At 45.7% G+C, this 16,165-nt stretch overlaps 1 protein-coding gene across 1 annotated transcript in view; it reads right to left on the bottom strand.

Annotated features, from left to right (window-relative positions):
• LOC128331984 (serum paraoxonase/arylesterase 2-like) overlaps positions 1-15,711 on the bottom strand; it is a 29,263-nt gene extending 13,552 nt beyond the window's left edge. The window contains exons 1-2 of the mRNA XM_053266120.1: positions 15,187-15,711; positions 2,518-2,588 (exon numbers count right to left, since the gene is read on the bottom strand). Of these exons, the coding sequence (XP_053122095.1) occupies positions 2,518-2,588; positions 15,187-15,260 (145 nt within the window). The 5' untranslated portion in view covers positions 15,261-15,711. The remainder of the gene's footprint in view (positions 1-2,517; positions 2,589-15,186) is intronic.
• Positions 15,712-16,165: the final 454 nt, after the last annotated feature.

Below are 16,165 nucleotides of genomic sequence, written 5' to 3'. Positions count from 1 at the left end.
TGGGTGCAATCCAGCTGTGAGACACAAGTAACTAGGTGAAGATGGTTATTGGTAGACCTTCTCATGTTTATTCAGAAGTGAGCCTCCTTGAATTTACTGGGGTTTACTTCTAGCTAAGGGTTTGCCCTTTCATGAACCTTGATAGTTATGGTTACTGTGATGCTTTGTCATTCCTTTACTCCCCATCAGTGTTAAGAGATGTAACTACTGTAAAAACAGTTATAAATAATGGGATATAGATGAGAGAAAAATGAAGGGTCAGGTGGATGCCCCAAGTTTTAAAGAACCTTTGTGGGAAGTGAATATCAGCTGTTTCAGAACTGATATCACCTCACATTTTTTGTAGGACCTGTCTGAAAATGTTCATACTCAAAAAACCAAACACAAAATCCTATACAGGTAGACTTCGCTATAAGTGGTACCGCTATTCACAGTTCCATGTATCCACGGTCTGAAAATAGGCACCTGACTTTGGCATATGCGGGTACAAGAAGGGTTAATATCCACGTACCCATGGTTCCTAGGTGGCCGGAAGTAACCTCCAAGGTCATTTTGGCCACCATTTTGTTTAAAGGAACCATTTTGTGACTCTTTTGCTGGGGATGATTCCCCCCACCCCATGATTTTTCATGGAAAGTTGGCCAAATTGATGATTTGGGGGGCATTGCTGGACAGATGGAGATCCACAGAGCACAATACAGCACTTTCTTTCCATTATTTTGCCATTTTTAGACTACTCCCCCCAGCCAATGCAGGAACCTAACCCCCTCACCACCACCCGATTCCAAATGCCTCAGTATCTAGGGTTTCATACCCACGGAAATCTGCGGGAACAGAACCCCCACAGATAATGGGGTATACCTGTACCTCAATAAATACTCAAGTGCTGAAGGCTTCACTCTCTTTTGTATTGACATTCAAAGCACACAAATTACATTCTCTCCTTTGCTTGTGCTCCAGAAGGAGGATGTCAGCCTGCCTACAACATCTGCCTCCAAAGTGGCATTAGAATCATAGCACCAAGATTATGAAATTAAAGCCATGCATTATTTCATTTTTGCCCGAATCAATCTGTATGAACACAATTCATGCTGTACTAATGCTTAACTGTAGATCTGTGTTCATTTCTCTGTGGAACAAGTTTGAACCTGTAAATATTCTTTTGCCACAGTAGCTCCATTGCAGAATTCTTAGGGCAGCTCCATAACTGTCGCCGTTGAATACAGACCAGGGTCAAACCTCTTGCTCATTAATGACCTTGAGCTAGTCACCCACTCGCAGCTTAACCTACTCACAAGGATGTGGTGAGAATAAGGCGAGGGGAGAAAGCAAAGTACACCACCCTGAACTCTTGGGAGGGAAGGCAAGAAAGAAATGTAATAAATAAAATACTCTGCAAACACAATTGTTCTGTGTACATGGGTCCTTCCCCCAGCAAGGAGAAAAGGATGTGAAGACGTACACTCACTAAGACATGTCTGGAAAGATAAATTAGGGCAGGGTCCCTGGGTGGATGCATCCAGGTGTAATTGTGGAAACATCAATGTATACCACCTAAATCATATCCAATCACCCTTGCCTGAAATGTGTTACCAGGAGATATAAGGGTGCACCCTGTAACAAGGGCCAGCACTTCTTGTCAGTCAGACAGTAGGGATGTGCATGGGAGGCTCGAAGGCGGCGGGGGTGCTGCCTTAGGAGCGGGGAGGGTGCACTTACCCCCCTCCCACCACTTTCCCCCCACCAGCGTCCACTGTAGTCAAATCCCATCGTGGTGGCAGTGTACCTCCATGCCCCCACTGACTGGAAGTATCCAATGCTCCTGCGCACACCGGTGCCGGTTCTGTGCACATCCCTATCAGAGAGCAAGGATTTGATTTAGGATTCTGACAGGTACTATGAAAGGGCAAAGATTTAGTACCAATTCCCCTAGATTTCATGTGTGCAGCAGCTAATTCCCCCCCTCCCTTGAGCCATCATGCACAACTGGCCTATAAACTCAGTATCTTCTCTTTTCTGCATTGTTCTACAATAAGTGTGGGCCCACATGCTGTCCAGCATTACACGGGTGTTTCTGATTGGCCAGCACTGCTGCAGCATCTAAGGAAGTGTCAGTGGTCTTGCGCAAGAACAGACGTTTGAAATACTTAAAGCAGCATGCTCAAGAACACTACTTACATTGCTCCCAAATGTGGACACATTGCTTTGTCTATCTATCTATCTATCTATCAAATTTGTATGCCGCCCCAAACTTCCATCTCTGGGCGGAATTTATGCACTTGCGGAAGACCGCCAATGTTTCCTTAGATGTCCACAGCAGTGTTGGCTGATGGGAAATGCTCATGTAATGCTGTACAATATTTTGGGCTGCTATTTATAACAATTAGGCACCCTACATAAGAAACGGTAGTGCACAAAAGAAAATGAGAATTGTACTAAAAGAGCACTTTCTAAAATACCAGATTCAGTAGTGAAAATACAGGATACCCATTCGAAACAAATACACAAGATACCTACCAATTCCTTTAATAAGGTGGCAGTTGGGAAGCCGCTTTGGTTTTACTTCCCGTGAGGCACAAAATCTATTTCTGGAGAGGGAAAGGTAAAATAAATAGTTTCTTAAAATTTAAATGACATGGATATTATGTGTGTGTTTCCCCACCCCCCGCATTTTTTTCTTAACGAATGTTTTACTTTTGTTTTTATTCTTTTGTAAACCGCCCAGAGACGTAAGTTTTGGGCAGTATAAAAATGTTTTAATAATAATAATAAATATTACACCACATAGCAGTTTGGCAGAAATGAATGTAACAGAAAACTTTCAGTATAAGTAGACACATGTCTTGAAAACAAAAGTGCTTTATTGAGGGTTAATTAGGGTACAGAATTGATTCATTCATTCATTCAATTTATATACCACCCTTCCTAAAGTGGTTCAGGGCAGTTTACATTAAAATCAAAAACACACAATAACATAGTTAAAATCAAAAAACATTTAAACCAGATTAAAAGTCATTAGAATTAAAATTCAAACTAGATATAATTGAAACCAGGCTAAAAAGATGGGCCCTTAAGGCTCTTCTGAAGGCCTCCAAGGAAGAGAATCCTCTTATATCCACAGGGGTGCTTCAGCACATACCACAACCTAGGGGTGACAACTGAGAAGGCCCAATCACAGGTTGCCATCAGATGAACTGGTGGCACCAAAAGACAGACCCATTGGGGTGATCTTAATGGGCAGTGGGGATATTGTAGAGAAAGGCGCTCTCTCAGGTAACCCAGACCTAAGCCATTCAGGGCTTTAAAAATAATAACCTGCACTTTGTACTTTCCTGGAAACACATCAGTAGCCAGTGCAATTGTTTAAGAACATGCATAATGTGGTCTCTCCAGAATACCCCAGAGACCAATCTGGTGGCCATATTTTGAACTAATCATGACCTGGTCATGCAGGGTCCCACTGCGCAGGTGCGGTGGCTTCCAAAATGGCCGCCACGCTGGGGAATAGGCCTAGGAAAGGCCGAAAAGGCCCGAAACGGGATTTTTCCAAAAAGGGAGGATGGCGGGGGGAGGGGGAACCTCCACAGACACCCCACCACCACATTGGAGAAGCCCCCCAGAGGGGGTAAGTTAAAAAAAGAGAGAGAGAGAAATCAAAAATGTTCGATGGACCCCTGAACTGGGGCGGGCTGGGGTGTTCGGTCCAGAGTCAAGCCAAACCAGGGGTGGTTCAGCTCAACCCCGAACCTTTGAACCAAACCAGTTCGATATCAAACCTGTTTGCACACCCCCACATTGCAGTAGTCCAACCTGGAGGTTACCAGCTGGTATACCACGGTTTTCAGGGCATTCTCCTCAAGGAACAGGCAGAGTTGTTGAATCAATGGTAGCTGGTAAAAAGAGCTCCTGGCCACAGCTTCAACCCAAGACACCAGGATGAGACCCAGGTTCAAGAACACTCCCAAGCTGTTTTATTTATTTATTACATTTCTAGACTGCCCCATCCAAAAGCTCTGGGCTGTGCACAACAAAATTTTAAAAACATAAAAACAAACATTTAAAAACACACTCCTTAAAACAATATAAGTTTTATCCCATCTAGAACAGGAAGTTCTATCCTGATACCCAACAATGAGCAACTCCATCTTGCTTGGATGCAGCTTCAGTTTATTTTCACTCATCCAGCCCATTACTGCCTTTAAGGACCTAATGCCATTTCCTAATATGGATGACAAGCAAATAGATTTGGGTGTCATCATCATATTGATAACACCCAGCACCAAATCCGTGATGACCTCACCCAACGGTTTCATGTAGATGTTAAAAAGCATTGGTGACAGAATGGAGCCCTGAGGGACTCCATATAGTAGCTCCTGTTTTGAAGAGCAACTGTCAAACATCACCATCTGAGATCTATCCAAGACATAGGAGCAAATCCACTGCAAAACAGTACCTCCTATCCCAAAATCCCTCCGGCGATCCAGAAGGATACCATGGCTGATGGTATCTAAAGCTGCTGGGAGATCCAGAAGAACCAACCGAGTCACACTCCCTCTGTCAATTCTCTGGCGAAAGTCATCTATCAAGCTGACCATAGCCATCTCAAAACCATAGCCCGCCCTAAAGCCAGTTTGAAATGGGTCTAGAGATAATCAGTTTCTTCCAAGACTGCTTGGAGCTGGTCAGCCACCACTCTCTCAATCATCTTACTCAACCATGGGAGGTTGGAGACTGGCCTATAATTATCCATCACCAGGGGATCCAGAGTAGGCTTCTTAAGAACCGGTCTGACTACTGCCTCCCTCAAACAAGATGGCATCCAGCTCCAACAACCTGCCTGCAAGATGAAATCAGCCATGTTGGGCAAGGATCCAAAGAACAGGTGGTAGGCTGTACTGCTTCAAGGAGCTTGTCCACCTCCTCAGGATTCACTGAATCTGATCCAATCTAATCTTGCAAGAGGCATTGCTGGATACCTCCCTAACTGGCCCTACAAAAATATTGGAGTCCAGATCAGCCCAAATGCAAAATATTTTATCTGCAAATAACTCATTGAATGTGTCACAGTGAGACATTGTTTCCAGAAACAGGAGGGGCTTGAATTAAGCCCCTAACAATCCGGAACAGCTCTTCTGGACGAGAACTTGAAGATGCAATGCACAGAATAAAATAGCTTCTTTGTGGCATGTATTGCCACAGCATAGGCCTTCAAATGGGCTCTATACCAACTCTTACCGAATGAGTCCTCCTCCATTTGCACTCGGGTCATCTACCTTGCCAATTTCCAAATGCATTTTAAATAGCACTTTATCAATGCATAAAACATCAGCATGTAAAACAATTAAAACTGGCAGTTAAGAACTGTCAACCAAATGGGCTGGGAAGACAGAAAAATCTTCACCTGGTGCCCAAAATGCAGCATCTGTGTCAGGTGAGCTGGGAGGAATTCCACAGATAGGTCGCCACAACGGAGAGGTTCCCTCTCTGCAATTGCCAGCCTTTCACTGACTTACTAAAAACAAAAAAACACATCTTTCTAAAATATCGGAGAGATCTTCAACAGCATGCACCCTTAGCAAGCTGTTTTAATTCAAGGCAGCTCCTGCTGTTCACTTCTGCATGGAGAAAAGAGTTCAGTTGGACTCAAAAGCTTGCTCTCAGCTTCCTTAGTGTAGCTTCTCCACGCCATTCAAGAATCCTATCCTGCCACTGCCACCTCGAGAGCTTTCGCCACACTGCTCTCTAATCTTGAACAGCCTTGCTATGAGGCTTTCTTCCCCTCCTCCTCAAAAGTGTCTCCTCACTAACCATCTCCTTGGTAAAATATTTCCCCACCAACCCTAACTGCACCTTCCTTGCAGGTCCACTGTCAAATTTAAGTTTTCCCTTACGCCAGTGATCTTCACTATTTTTCAAGCAGGGGCCACTTTGGCAAAACAAAAACACCCCACACACACACACACACAAAAACCACTCCCTTCAATATGAGCCATTTCCCTCTGCACCAGTGCTGTGCCATTTCCCTCTTCTCTCAGTGTTGGAAGGGCCCTTTAAGAAAGATGGCACCCTCTCTTATGAGCTCTAGGAAGAAGCACTGGGAGGTGCTACACTTCCCAGCATTCCGTGCAAGCCTTCCAAAATGGCGCAGTGGCTCAAGAGGGCTCTGTCTCCCTTAAAGGAGCCCCATGGCACCAGGAACCATGTTTCCCCCAAAATAAGACAGTGTCTTATATTAATTTTAGCCCCCCAAAATGCACTAGGGCAATTAGCGGTACATCAGAAATTACTGCTAGGTCTTACTTTCGGGGAAACAGGGAAGTAGTACAGCACTGCGCAGGGAGAGGAGTCATCTTTGCATGGTGCCAGGGGACTGGGCAGAGTATTTCAGCTTTGTCCAAAGCTTCACACAACAAACAACTAGTCGGGAGCTGCACTTAAGGTGGATGATGGCCAGCACTGTCCCCCAGGGCCTTGCAATGAAGAACACTGCCTTACACCATTCCCTCTACTTTGTTTACCAAAAACGCAAGCTCTCCCTCCCTCTCCTGGGTTGGACAACTCACTAACTGGGGATTACCATATAATCAGACTAGGCAACACTTCAGGAAGCACCCACCCCAGAATGTGCACATGTTTAGGCTGTTATTATTTTGCACACTCATGCTAAACACTTGCAGCTCATGAAGCAATACCCTGACTCCATCCCAACTCACATCCTGCCTAGATTTACCAAAAATTAAAAATCTAGAGTGGGCTTTGTTAATTGTTAGGAAAGATATTCCAGTTGTACAGTGCAACATACATAGTTAGTAGTACTAAAGAGCAGAGGTTCCCAAACTTGGGAACAGTGTTCCCTCTAACAGGGGTTCCCAAATGTTGTTGACTACAACTCCCAGAATCCCCAGCAGCAATGGCTTTTGCTTGGGGATTATGGGTGTTGTAGTCGTCAACATCTGGGAATCCCTGTTAGAGGGAACAGTGCTTGGGTGCCCAAATGTTGGACTACAACTTCCATCATCTCCAGCCACAACAGCCAAAGGTCATGCATCATCTCGGAATACAGGTTTGAGAACCTCTGCTTTAAAGAAATTGAAGCAGGGCCATCCAAAGCACTGTGTGGCACAAGCTGGGTAAAAGCACAGCAGAAACACAGCAAAGCAATTCCCTTCAGACCACTCAAGTAAACCAGCCAAGCAGCATACTACACAGAAAGTGGGGGGAGGAGAAATCTACAGGGCCACTAGCCAACTAGGCCAGAGATAAAATTCCTTTATGATCTCAAAATACAGGAACCAGCCACCTGCATGTGAACAAAAACTTATCCACCAAGTCTTCCAAAAGAATATGAAGAGGCTGTGTGTATAAAATTACCACTCTCTCCATATATATTTTGGGGATCTAAACACTCTGGGGATTCCTTTCTTTTTCAGAAGGCCAAATGACTCCTACCCTCCCTGCACTGCAGAATGAGTACTGAACACCTACTGATAGCCAGATACTTGTCCAGGCTGGTTTTTGAGTATCTGTCTCCCCTTTATGGCTGCATCAGCAAGATTACAACACAGCAGACTTGCACTGCAGAGTGCCAATAACTGGAGTGAACAGATAGTCTGAGCAAATGAGTACACCATTTTTCAGAGACATTTCCAGGACACTTTATTATTTTTATTATTATTTATTAGATTTCTATACTGCCCTTCCAAAAAGGGCTCAGGGCAGTTTAGACAGAGAAATAATAAATAAATAAGATGGATCCCTGTCCCCAAAGGGCTCACAATCTAAAAAGAAGCACAAGATATACACCAGCAACAGTCACTGGAGGCGGATAGGGCCAGTTGCTCTCCTCCTGCTAAATAAAGAGAATCACCATGTTAAAAGGTGCCTCTTTGACAAGTAAGAATTACGCTGCAATTCTAAGCCTGCTGACAGGAAGCGAGGGGAAAGCAGTGCGATTTACTACTATGCAAACATGCTTTAAACTCAAATACTTTCCCTTTCTTTCCCCATTAGGGAATGTTCTCTTTTAAGCTGTTAAAACAGATTATTTTGTTATTGCACAACATTTCTCAACTCCACACAGAGAACTGCAGTATTTATTGAGTTTTGATACTGTTCATCCTCAATAGAGAGGATTTAACAAAGCTTCTGTTTTTGTTTCCTCCAAATACTCACTTGGAGTTAGTTGCTGCATTAACCTTCCCTTGTGCAAAGAAAATAGTGAGGTGATTCTCACGATCGGCCAAAACTGGGCTAAGGGAGCCTAGCCCAATTTTGGCCAAGTGTGAGAACCACCAGGCTCACCGGCGTGCCCAGTTTCTCCCAAGCGGGTGACCTGTTTTTGTAGCCCTCCCCTTAAATGGGGTTAGCGAAGCAAGTGTTCCGCTAACCCTGTTTTTGTGATCGTGTATTGCCACGCCATGGCAACACAAGAGAAGACCCCTGCTGGGAGGCTGAAACAAGCCTCCCAGACCTGAGGGTCTCTCCAGGATGCCCTGCACATTCACATGGGGCATCCTGGACTTTCCGGGGGCCGCATGGCCCTCACCGGCTCCGTGAGGGCCAATGTGGCCGCCAAGGGCAGACTGAATGATCGTCTGCGGGGAGAGCGGGCTAAGCCCACTCTCCCTGCAAACCCCTTTCCGGCTGGTCGTGAGACTCTCCTCAGTGCTTCAGTTAAGCTTAGCTTTGCCTTATTTTCATAAGGCAGTCTATGCAGTTCCTTCTAAATTTGCCACACACTAACCAGGCCTCAAGTCTGCAGTGTGTTGCTTTCTATTTGAATTATCTGGGTCCTAACTTTGACAACAGTACACCTACAGCACAATTTTAAGCATGCTCATTTAGGAATCCCACTGTTTTCACAGGGGTTTACTCCCCAGTAGGCATGCTTAGGATTGCAGGGTTATTTTCACTGATAAGTAACATAATGTCCATCCCCCCCCCCTCTTTACAAGCAATAATTTGTATCACATTACATACATTGTTTTGAAGGGGGAATGCTCATTATTGTGATCTGGTACCATCAGGACTTCTCAAACTTGGGATCCCAGATGTTATGGGACTCCAAATCCAACTGGCTGAGCTACAATGGCTTGCATGGCTGGGGATGATAGGAGTTGTTGTCAACAACATCTGGGAGACCCAAGTTTGAGAACTCCTGATGTGCCTGTTGGCACAGCCAAAGCAATTAGGGCAGCCTCCAGTGGGCTACTTAAGATCCATGTGGCGTAGAAGAAAAGCAAAGGAGAAAAACTCTAGACTGGAGAACGCATCCCATAAGTCCCTGAGACAGGACTTATCTTTGTTAACATTTTAGTCCATTGTTATAATTTTAGAACGGTAAACCACCTTGGCAGGAAAAGTGCTGCTTTCTACCAATTAATCAAATGTTACCCTACCTTTCAGTTCCTGGCTTACTAGGATATGTTTGTTTCACTTCCCCCACCCCTCTCAGAAAACAGTTTCTGCCCTGTGCAATAATTTGCGATAGAAAGAGGACTTTGGGCTAGCGTCTCCTGACCTAACCCCTCCTGGAAGTACGCTCCAGTAAAATAAATGGGGCTTATCTCAAAAGCAAATGTGTTTGGGGCAAAGTGTTTTACTGTCCTCCTTGCAATCAAGGTGCTTTACAATACAATTCATGCTTGCCATCAAGAGGCTTTACAAGTAATTGTGTGGAAAACTTCAGCAGCCATATTCCAAGTTATATATTTGCAGGTAAAAAGCCACCTAATGTCGCAGTGGGAAAATGCTTAACTAACAAGCTGAAGGTTGCCGGTTCAACTCAAAAGAAACCCACAGGGCTCTGTGGGAGCCAGGAGCTGAAATCGACTTGATGGCACACTTTATATTTGCTGGTCACACTTAAAACGTAGGATGTCACTGGCACAGTTTTTCCCAGACAACCCAATTTCAAAGAACACCCCTCTATCTAGATTAGTTGGAAGGCTATACAGCCCGATACTGCGGGATCGTAGTCCCTACAGTGAACCTTTCACCTGGCCATGTTTGGCAAGACTCACAGCCCAGCATGAGCAAAGCATGAGGCAATGTACCCCAAGATCAGAATAGCGAAGACTGGATGGGACGGCCCCACTCCTCTCTTTCAGAGAGAAGGAAATAGCTGGCGAGCAGACCCCATTTCAAAAGGAGAACCAAGCAGGGGCGTAGCTAGAGGAGAGGGGGCCCGTGTTCATCCCTCTCTCGGGTGGCCCTCCAGAGTGAGGGAGACAATGAAGAAAATAGGGAGGGATGGAGCTGGAGGGCCCTCAGGAGCTGGGGGCCCGTGTTCTTTGAACCCTTTCGCTCAATTATAGCCACGCCCCTGCAGGGAAGGAATCCTCCTTTTTACAAAGATATAACTGTGGAGAACTCCTCGGGAGACACACAGATAAGCGGTACATTTCCTAGCCTGTTTCTGAATTAACAACTTAGCTACTTAGCCATAGGGATGTGCATGAACCGGTCCAGAGGCCAATGTAGAGGCCTCCGAACTGGTTCGAATGTGGCGCCGGCTCAAAGGTTCAACACTGGGTGGGGTTGGTTCTTTAAGGGCAGGGGAGGGTGCACTTCCCCCCACCCCACCGCCACACTTTCCCCGCCGGTGCTTGGTTATTTGCAAAGTTTTTTGGGTGGCAGCGTACCTCCCTGCCCCCGTTCCTGGCCAGAAGTACCATCTGTGCATGTAGCAATAGATTTCTTTGTCTTGCATGGAATCTGCCACCCTGGGTAAGTAGAATGGCTTGGAACTGCCTAAGGGCATGTTTCAAGGTATATATGTGCCTAGCCAAAGCACATGGAATCTGTTTGGAACACTATCCTATAGACCAGGCATCCCCAAACTGTGGCCCTCCAGATGTTGCTGAACTACAGCTCCCATCATCCCCAGCTACAATTCATTATGGCTGGGGATGCTGGGAGTTGTAGATCAGCAACATCTGGAGCGCTGCAGTTTGAAGATGCCTGCTATAGACTCTCCTGCAAGCAAGTGGTAGCCCATTGCTCCTCGCTTCTTTTCTGCTTCTCCTCACTTGTCTACTGGCAAAGGTGCCAACCAACGTGCAAAGAATACACCAACTTAACCAGGGAAGGATATGGCAAACTAACCTCTTGCCCATTTAAGCTGCCTCACCCTCTCTGTCTCTTTCAAGCACTTTTCATGGCAAGCCTTAAGCCAGGATCTGGTCTAAGCATGTTAGCAAGCAGATCAATCTCTAATTAGGACTTCATGCTAAATTATTGCCAGCTATACGTTTGTTGAGAATATCAGCTAAGATTTATTGCCTTTCCTAACTGAACTCTTGCATTCTGTAACCCATATACCCTTAATAAGACTTCTGAACTGTATTTCTGCCTCCTCATCTTTTCCAAGACACCAAACTGGCTCAGATTTGATACTGAAACCAAATTACTCCTTCTAGCCAAGGTAATTCCCCATGCTAAGTCAAAAGCAGAGATGGAGTGTCTAGCCAGCACTCCAGGGCAATTCAGGTAACACAGTAGTGGTATACTGGTTTGCTATTCAAACCACAATAACTGCAAGTTACCAAGAGTATTATCACAGGGTGAACCATTCCAAGAAGTTATTAACAGTTCCAGAAGACAGAAAAACAAAAGCAAATAAGCAGAGTTTCTTCTTCCCCTTCTCACACCACTGCAGAATATCACAGCACTCCACCAATCAATTAATTACCCAAATAGCGATTGATCCTACTTCTTAAATAGATGCCATTTTCAAAATTAGTTTAAATTACACTTATGCACCACCCAGAAGTAAAATTTAACAATCTTCTTCCCCACTACAGCAGACAGTATAGAGTAGGGCTAAACTATGGGAGAAAGGGGGCACTTCATGAAATTGATAAGCCTCACTCCTTGGCTCTCCCCAGTTTAGCCATATCATGGCCCCTCCTGTAACTTTCTGAAAACATTAGCCAAAAGGATCAGATCAAAAGGTAAAATGGCTGCCGCTCCAAAATTCAAGTACTCTTACAGATTTTGTTGGTCCAGAAACGTGGTGTAGTGGTTAGAGTGCTGGACTAGGACCGGGGAGACCCGAGTTCAAATCCCCATTCAGCCATGATACTAGCTGTGTGACTCTGGGCCAGTCACTTCTCTCTCAGCCTAGCCTACTTCACAGGGTTGTTGTGAAAGAGAAACTTAAGTATGTAGTACACCGCTCTGGGCTCCTTGGAGGAAGAGCAGGATAGAAATGTAATAATAATAATAATAATAATAATAATAATAAAAGCTACAGTATACCTCTGCAAACTAGTATGGAATAGATCTTATTTTTGCCATTTTTATTCACAATTATTTCCCCGGCCAGACTCCCTTCCAGTATATGGGTGATGGCTGCGGGGAGGTAAGTTAAGCTTCCCTAACCACAAGACTCCTTCTGCTCTTAGTACTTCTGCTCACCCCCGCTTTAGATAAGATTGATGCAGACCCAGGTTTAAACAAATGGCTCTTTACTGTCAGACATGGTTTAAATCTGAGCAGAAACAACATAAAATTAAACACATTAGCAGCAGCCTTGGCCTGTTGAGGACCAAAAATGGGTTTAGATTTCATCACTGACTAGTGTGGCAATCCTTGTCAGGAACAGAAGCTGATGTTATCACAGCAATTTCCAAATCTCACAAATGCAAGGTAGGGATTACTTGCAGGGACAATTGGCAGAGAAGAAGAAAGCGTGCTTAACCCTTCTCACAATTCTACTCTGCAGAATTAACTCTTCCTCAAACAACTTTCCTCCTCTCCCCAACTAGGCTTATTTCAGCACCTACATAGGAACATAGGAAACTGCCATATACTGAGTCAGACCATTGGTCTATCTAGCTCAGTATTGTCTTCACAGACTAGCAGCGGCTTCTCCAAGGTTGCAAGCAGGAATCTCTCTCAGCAGGGAGTAAGCAAGCTGTTAGAGTGGCCTGATTTGGAAAAACAGACTTGGGAAGAACTAACCTCGGGTTTGAGCGATAGAACCTCCTTTCGAGGTCCCAGAAAGAAACCTTCAAGGAAACGGGACGGAACGGGTGCCCTCATACTAGGGAACTGAAACGTTCCCCTTCTCGTAATCAGGTTAGTAAACCTGTATGTCATTTATGCAATGCTCCTGCATAGGAATAGGGAGGGAAGACGCGACCAAGAGGTTCACGCAGATGAGACAGTAAATCTCTTCTGGAAAAGTTTGTATGGTTATGTGCAAAAAGACAAGAGTATCTCTTCTAAACAGCAATGGGACAAATTGTGGAAATGGACGTTGGACATAACCCCCCCATTACCTGATGTGCCTTGAAATCCCTCACCCCCGAGTTACAGTACTACCTGCATATACTTCATAACCCTGTGGGTTTCCAAATCCTTGTGTGTAAATCTTTGTAGATATATCATGTACAAACAACCACTTTGTATATAATTGTGCTTTGGCAACGTACTGTATGCTTTGGTAGTTTGTTGGTTCAATAAAAAAATCTTGTCCTATAAAATCTTGTCCTATCTTGTAGAAACCTATCTTGGAGAAACCTAGATGGGGGAGAAAACCCATTAGGCAGGAGAAAAATTTGCAAGAGAGAAGAGGGTTTGCAGGGAAAGAGTTAAGCACACTCCCCCACCCCACCGCATCACAGAAGTCTTCCCAGGGAAATAAAAGGACTGAGAAGGGTGGTGTATCCTTTTTACATTCTTGAACCACACCAACTGGAATGGAGCGCATGAAAAGCAGTAATACCCAACTCAGCACTTTTAGCCTTTGTGTTGATCCTACAGTGCAGGACCTGAAAAGGGAATTACAAATGCCTTCCACAGTCAAGAGACTGTGCTAAGCAGAGGTTAAGGGCTTCCAATTGAACCCTCTCCCAGCTCTTCCTTCCTGCCACAACCATGCTCTAATTAACAGAAGAATTCATTGTCTGGGCCTCACAATGCAGCTCATCGTGAACTCTACCATCCTTAAGAGAAGCATCCGGCTTGCTCTGTTTTAAGTCACAGAGCAGTCATTCATACTTCTTCCAAACATCCTCTGCTGAGTTATACTGCCGAAGGCAGCAGACCTAAATATATTTAGTATACAGTAGACTTAGTATAGCATGGGCTTTCACAGATTACAGTCCACTTCAACAGATGCATGAATGAACCATGAAAGCTGACACTGCACTAAACTTATTTAGTCTTTAAAAGGTGCCACAAGGCTCTTAGTTTGTGAAAACCAACAAAGACGGCAACCATGAAGCTCAATGTGACTTATTTCCAAGTAAACACACTTAAGAGTACAGTGCTTCTGCAGCAGGAAAGAATGCATACTTTAAACTACTTAAAACAGATGAAGTTACCTCTTAAACGTTAGAGCATGGGTTGCGTCAAAGTAGCAGACTCCCACCCTCAACTCTACACAACACACATTTCCAGCAGCACATGCCTAAACATGTCTACTCAGAAACAAGTCTTGCTGTGTTCACTGGAGCTACTGTGCCCATCCCAGGAAAGCATACATAAAATTGCAGCCCAAAACTTAATGCAGAGTGGAGAGTCTGTGCGTGGTTCAAACCTTTTTCTGTCAACTGACCACCCTCGCTCCTTCCTCAGGTAGCTCAGGTAGGACTAAGGCAACAGTGCTAAGGATGGCAGGGAAACAACCTGTTGCTTCCCAGGGTTTAGCATGCCTGAAGCTACTGAAGTGCATGGGCTCAAATGCGCTTAGCTCTGTGCAGGATCCATGGACATCCATAGGAATTCGTGTGTGTGTGTGTGTGTGTGTGTGTGTGTGTGTGTGTGTGTGTATAAAAGAATATACATACTTCTTAATAGATAGATAGATAAATAGCCCATGAATCGGGGACAGGGTCCAACTGCGCACATGCACACACCCACACTCCGCGAGACGGTTGTGATAAGATCAGCCAGGCTCTTCCTATAGCGAAGGCTCTGTTGAAGCCAGTGAGATTCACTTCGTTATAAACACGCGCAGGGGTGCAGCTATACTTGAGCAAATGGGTTCAAAGAACCCGCCCAGCTCTTGGGGGCCTCCCAGATCCGCCCCTCCCTATTTTCTTCAGGCTCTCCCTTACTCCGAGGGGCTGCCGGGGAGAGGAGTGAACAGGGCCCCCTCCTCTCCCCTAGCTACGCGCCCCTGAACACATTTAAACTGAAGCCCAGGCTGGCAGCTGCACGGCCGAGGCCACTTACCGAAGTGCGATGATCCTCTCTCCCACCAGAGCGCCAAGTATCCCAACCAAGGCGAGCGCCAACAGCTTGCCCATGATCACTACCACCACGCAGCAGCAGCAGCTCTGCTCTGCGTCCCGGGCTGAGAAATGAGGCGGCTCGGGCCACTCTCGACCCGCGCGCTCCACAGACAGGAAGTTTTGTCTCCGGAGCGGAGCGGAGCGGAGCGCTGAGCTCAGGCAGCGCCTTCCACCGACGGACGGGGCCCCGCCTAATCTGTCGGGAGCGCCGCCTTTGTGCCCTCTTAACTTCCAGGGCTGGGAACGGGTGGTGGTGGCGGGGAGGGCAGGCGCTGTGGAAAAGAGGCCTCCGTGGTGGGACGCGCCACCCTCCTTCTCGCCTTCCCCGGCGGCAAGGAGACGAGCGCTACAGCAAGCGCCCTCCTCGGCATCTCGTCCCTGGCAAGAAGCAGCGCAAGGAAGAGTAAAGGGGATAAAGTCTTCCGCGTGGGTGTAAAAAGAAGGGACGCTTTAAACGCCGGGACGAAGAGATCAAGACAAGTGAGAGGCCAACCCGTGGGATGCCAGACGCCGAGAACAATCGCTTCTTCGACCTGGAAGCGTTCCCGGGTTGTACTTTCATTAACTGCTTCCCCGCCAGAATCCGCCGAGAACAGAATAGGGCAGGCATGGACTCTGCATAAATATTGTGCAAAAAACCCACCTGATATATTGGGGGCACGTGAGAACAATGAAATCCATGCGTGGTTGAACTTGTTTTAATCCTTTCCCAGCCTAAACACGTTTTTAACAAAACAAAGATCTGAACACCTGATTGGAAGGCATCGAGAACCAGTGCATTCAGGGCTGCCAAGCTGCTTGAAACGATTCTTGGGAAATACTTTCCCCGATATCTTTCACAATATCAGTCCATTGAAATCTCCAGCATTGCATTCAATAGTCACCTGGAGGAGTTGGTGTACAATAAGCTGAAGATGCAT

Source organism: Hemicordylus capensis, chromosome 6, assembly GCF_027244095.1.
Source record: "Hemicordylus capensis ecotype Gifberg chromosome 6, rHemCap1.1.pri, whole genome shotgun sequence".
Taxonomy (NCBI): Eukaryota; Metazoa; Chordata; class Lepidosauria; order Squamata; family Cordylidae; genus Hemicordylus; species Hemicordylus capensis.
This window is presented reverse-complemented; position numbering and strand designations above follow the sequence as displayed.